This window comes from Muscardinus avellanarius (genome assembly GCF_963383645.1).
Source record: "Muscardinus avellanarius genome assembly, chromosome: 8".
In the NCBI taxonomy this organism is placed as follows: domain Eukaryota; kingdom Metazoa; phylum Chordata; class Mammalia; order Rodentia; family Gliridae; genus Muscardinus; species Muscardinus avellanarius.
Window position 1 is genome coordinate 31155402 of NC_137794.1, and position 5575 is coordinate 31160976.

Below are 5575 nucleotides of genomic sequence, written 5' to 3' on the forward strand. Positions count from 1 at the left end.
AACTACCAACCACATGTTTCCATTTAGGTGCTTTAAAAAAATACTACCAAGAAAATCTAAGTTTCAATTTACTTTATGAGCTCAGAAAATTTTCTTAAATATATGCTGTAGAGATTTTATTTCAGAATATTCTGTGTGTTTAAGATCCTGCATGTTCAGAACTTTATTTGTATTATCTAAAAATCTACAGAACAATTTTATTCATTTTACTAAGTAAATAAAATTGTTGTTCTAACAACCTCATCAGTCCAGAAAAAGTCCCAAACTGAGAACTGCTTATCATACAGAACCCTTCACTCTCATCAACTTCATAACATTCTTACAAAATTGCTTCATTAGCTTTGGGAACATGAGAAATTGAGCCACATAATTATTCAAATGTCTATTTAAATCCTGAAAAAATCCACCACTTCAAAACTATCTTCAAAGCCTATTTATATAAGACATCCATTTGACTCTCAGATTGCTAATATATAACTTAACTATCACCCAAAGTAAGACCATTCGGTATTATTGTCTTGAATCCTTTTATCAAATACCAAACTTGAATACACTGTAAGTCTTTTAAGAATCTTTATTGATTTTTTAACAATTCAGACCGTTGGATCTTGATGCAGTTTATTAAAAAAAAAACTTCAGTAGTTTCTTATAAACTGCAATCAAAATTTACTTTGTCAAAGAAGTTATCTGATGTTGCAAGTAATTTTTTAATATGCAGAACAGTAAAATTTAAGCATGCTCCTGGATGCGGGTGCTCTTGTGCACTATGGAGTTATTTTTAAGAGCTTGCTAAGGTCTGCAGGCAGTTTATGGGATGCAATTATTTTCTCCACAATTTAGGTACATGAGAATAAAACTGATATTTATAGATAAAGTATTTTCTCAAAAAAATAGTTGAGGCAGCTTCTGTTGAGTTCTATTTGTGTAGGTACACTGCTACACCTTGACCTGTACTAAGAGACAGACAGACAGACAGACAGCGAGGAGTCCATTATTCATGCTGAAACTTGGGGGAAAAAAAATCCCTCCACACGTGTTGAGGAGTTCCAAGAAAAGAAAGAGGGTAAAACACTGTGCACAATTTGTCATCGTCTTACATTAACAGAACACGCCAAAAAAAAAAAAAAAGAAGAAGAAAACTTTACATAACAAGGAAGCCAATCCCCACAGCTTTCAGTCCAGTCCAGGATAATCTCGTCCACAGTGGAGAGCAGCGGAGGGCAAGCCTAGGGTAGGAGAAAGCCTAAGTCTACACCTCATGCAGAGTTGTCCTTTTTTTTTTTTTTTTTTTTTTTCCCCTGTCGTCTACTATCTCAGACATCCGAATTAGAACTGAGGTTTGTCAACCTGGGGTCCGCATTGATTTCATATCTGTAATGGTACCCTTCCATGTGATCCCTGCAGGCATCTCTGATGTTATGCATCCACTTCTTTATCCCCTTCCGGTTCAAATATAAAACGAGGAGGAAAATCGCACCTATCAGGGCTAAAACGATACCCAGGAAGACATAAGAAGTCTGCAGGGACTGGGGGAGGACAGGGTCACAGTCCAGGTCGGAGGTGTTGAGTTCCAAGAGGACCCGGTTCCTCATTTTCTCCGGGAATGCACAGGTGAGCCTGGCTTTGTCCTGCACTACCTCTATCTCCTTGAGCCAGGCCACCATGTCCACCATGTGGCAGTCGCAGACCCAAGGGTTGTTGTCCAGGAACACCCTGAGGTGGGCCAGGCCTTGCAGCTCTGCCAGGGTGCCATTGTGAAGGACCTTGAGGGCATTGTCCTCCAGGTGGAGGCTTTCCAGGTGCGTCAGGTTGCGGAAGGACACGTAGGTCAGGCTCACCAGCGAGTTGTTCCGCAGGTCCAGGTGCCTGAGGCTGGGCAGTTGGGCCAGCATGTCCCGGGGCAAGTAAAGGAACCTGTTGCTGGCCAGCTCCAGGCGCCGCAGCCCGCGCAGCGCGTGGCCCGCCCGCAGGGCCGCCGCCACGGTGCCCTCGAAGCTTCGGTTCTGCCGGTTCTGTCCCGGGTCCTTAGGCGGCACGATGTGGTTGAGGATCAGTTCCACCAGGGGGCTGGGCGCCGAGGCGTTGGTGCCCGCGAAGGCCAAGGGGCTGAGGTCGGCGAGCGGGTTGTGGCTGAGGTCGAGCTGGCGCAGGCTGGGCAGATGCTCGAAGGCGCCGGCGCGCACCTGGGCCAGGTGGCTGCGGCTGAGGTTGAGCGCGGCCAGCTCGGCCAGCGGCGGCCGGCGGGCGAAGGCGGCCGCGGGGAGCTCGGCCAGCTGGTTGCCGGTGAGGAAGAGGGTGCGCACGTAGGGGGGCAGGTCGGCGGGCACGGCGGTCAGGTTGCGGTTCACGCACTTGACCGTGCGCGCCGCCTCGGAGCACTCGCACGCCGGGGGGCATTGGCCGGCCGGCGCCGGGGGGGCGGACGCCGCCGCGGCCGGGAGGGGCGCCGGGGCGGTGGAGGGGGGCGCCGAGGCGGTGGGGGCGGACGCGGAGACCCAGCCCAGGAGGACCAGCGCCAGGCGCGCCAGGCGCAGCCGCCCGTCCGCGGCGTTGGGGCCCCGGGGGCGCCCCCCAGGCATCGCGGCTCGTGGCCGGCGCGGCGGCCCGAGGGCGCGGGCGGCCCGAAGCGTCCGGGGAAACTTTCCTCGGGTGGGGGCGCGGTGGGGGGGGGGACGCGCGGCCTAGCTCGGCTAGCCCCGCCGCCGGGCGCCCCCTCCCGGGCGGCTCCCGCCCTTCCCTCCAGAAAGTACGCACGGCCGCGGGCGCAGGTCCGCGCTGCTCCGGCTCCGCCCGGTGGCGCCTCCTCGCCCTTTCGTTGGCGCTGCTCGCTGGGTCCGCCGCGCGACCTGGGCGAGCGGAGAGAAGCGTGAGCCGCGGGCCCGCGGGTCTGGGGCCCTCCCCGAGCGCGGGGCGCCCTCCGGGACCGCGCCGAGCCCCGCGGCCCGTGCGCCCCGCGGCCGCCCCCCGCCGCGCGCCTCCCGCCTCCAACTTCGCGCTCCTCCCCGGCGTCCCGCGGACCAACTCGGCGGCCGCGCGGGTCCCGCGCCCACCGCCCCCGCGGCCACCTGCCTCCCGGGGTCCCCGCCCCCGCCGACCGCCCCGGCCCAGGGTGGGAGAGGGAAGTTTCAGGTTACGGGAGTCCTTTGATCTCTTTGGAATCTCCCCGGGTCGCTAGGAAATGGAGCGCCCGCGCCCCGCCCGGATCGCAGAGGGGGTCCGGACGTCCCCAAGCCCGGGAGAGCCCGCGAACAAAGCGGCGGGGGCCCGGGCGCGTGGCCGCAGAGAGGCGCCTTCCCCGCGGAGGACGGGGAGGGCCTGGCCGCCCCCGGGTCCCGCCGGCGCCCCGCGCTCACCTCGCCGCCGCCCCGAAGCCAGCGCGGGCTCCCCCCGGGGTCCCCGCCACCCCCGCGCCGCGCGGCGGGACCGACTCCGCGCACCCCGGCCCCCGCCCGGCCTCCGCGCCGGGAAAAACCAACCCCGGGGGCGGGGAGGCCCGGCCCGCGAGGGAAGCGGCCTCGCCCCCCACCTCGGCTGCGCGGGGGGGGGGTGTGGAGAGGGGAGACTGGGGGGTCCGGGCTGCGCGCCGCCCCCGGGTGGAAATTAATGGGGATCGTGCTGGAAAAGGCGAGGGAATCCCTTTCTCGTCCCCCTCCCAGGCATCCTTCGGTGGTTCCACGTTTTGCATACAGCGTTTACCTCGGACGGGCTGGAAACCGCTGGAGGATCTCGTGGAATTCGCGCTGCCCCGGGCGCCTCTGGCCGAGGGGAGCCGAGGGAGGGCGCGGCGAGCCGCTCCGGGCGGCGGCGCGATCTCAGCTGCGGATGGGCAGCGGCGGCCGCGCACGCCCGGCAGGGGCTAGGGCGCTGCGGGAAGCCTTCCCACCAGAAGTGGCACCTCGGGCTGTCGGCTGCTGGTTTGGGTGTCGTTGACGCGTCCCCACCTGTCCCGCCCCGGCAGGTCTTCGGTAGTTGCGGGACTGGAGAAAGAGAGGGAGCGCCAACTTTACGGAAGAAGGGGGAGAAAAGTGCAGAGCAGACTCATTCTTGACTCGTTAGGTTTTTCTCCTCTCAAAATTAAAAGCAGAGGGAAGAAAACGGCAGCCAAAGCATCTTAGAAACAAAAGGCAAATAGCAACGCCGTGAGTCACCCAGGAAACAGACCCGCCCCCCTCACCAGATGTGGCCGGTTGTGTCAGTACAAGTCACTAAAGCCTGGAGAGTTCGCGGGGTGGGAAAGAGGATCCATCTGGGAAGCCAACCTCAGAGAACAGAAGTTTGTCCCAAATCGACCCTGCCCGGGCGGGGGCACCTTGCAGGCCACAGGAGGATGAGCTTGGAGAAGAAGACTGATGGTAACAGGAAGGATCCATTATATTTGGGGTCTCCAGAGCTCTGTCATCCCTCTCTCAAAAACTGTATATAATTTTCTTTTGCCCCAGATCAAATAATCTGCCCTAAAGTGTAAGAAGATGCTGGTCATGCCAGATTTCTTCATTTTAGAGAGAATAGCAATTAGAAGAAAGAAAGGTTGGGGAAATTAACATCTGGGTATAATAAAAAAGGATCAAACAAGGAATGCTGAGGTTTATTCCTGTGACACACGTCCTTAGTATGAAGGCCCCAACTCTGAATTTATACCTGATTACTTTTCTAGAAAGAGATAATATGCAGAAACAACAGCAAAAATGGCCAGACAAAAGCTGCGGAGGCTGAAGACTGCAGAGATATATGCAAAAAGCCAGTTTCATTAATTTGCATTGTTAGCATATTTATCTAAATCTCTTTCTCTTATTTTTAAAAGTGTTTTGTAACATAAATGTGAAACATTTTGCAAAGAGAATCTCAAAAGCTATAGTCATGTTCCTATCCCAATCGTGGTGATGTTACATAAATCTATACACGTGTTAAAACTGACAGGACTTTGTACACCAAGAGGAGTCTGTTTTACTGTATGATAATTTTTAAGTGAAATTAGTTGTTTATAGGAAGAAAGCCTGAAATAATGCTCTGCCGTGATCTTAAATCTGATTATATCAAAAAACAGCTGCTCTGGTAGTAGGGCGAGGCACGCTTTAGAATTTGGAAAATAATATATATTCTCATCTCTAACTCAGAGGCAAGATGGATATCAGCATTATCGTCTTGTGATTGTTGTTTTGTTTTACAAATTAAAAATTAGGGCTTCAAGCTAATAAGTAGCCTCAATTGAGTGTCTTCTACTTAGGAAGCCTGGGCTGATCACGTTACAGAAATGATCTCATTTACTTTTCATATCAGTGGAATGGGTCCTCTCCAGTTTTACAGATGAGAAAATTAGCACAAAAATTACATAACTCGTTCAAATGAGCGATGGAGGTAGGAACCAGTCCCAACCCCAGATTTCCCTGCCTCCTATATATTTTACTTTCCACCACTAGGCAAGATTACGAAGCTTGTGTAAAGTTCTATTCTGTTTCATTTAAGCAGAAAGAAAGCCCCAACTCAGATTCTCTCTTTTTGTTTAATCTTCACCACCCACCTTCCTTCCTGCAGCTGACTATGGTTATGATCACCCAGAAACAGTAACTTCTAGCTC

At 54.3% G+C, this 5575-nt stretch overlaps 1 protein-coding gene across 1 annotated transcript; it reads right to left on the reverse strand.

The window, feature by feature from the left end:
- Positions 1-1313: 1313 nt before the first annotated feature.
- On the reverse strand, positions 1314-2579 carry TPBG (trophoblast glycoprotein; the record flags this gene model as incomplete). Its single annotated transcript, XM_080700712.1, has 1 exon — positions 1314-2579. The coding sequence occupies one exon, from the start codon at positions 2577-2579 to the stop codon at positions 1314-1316; it is 1266 nt and encodes a 421-aa protein (XP_080556838.1).
- Positions 2580-5575: the final 2996 nt, after the last annotated feature.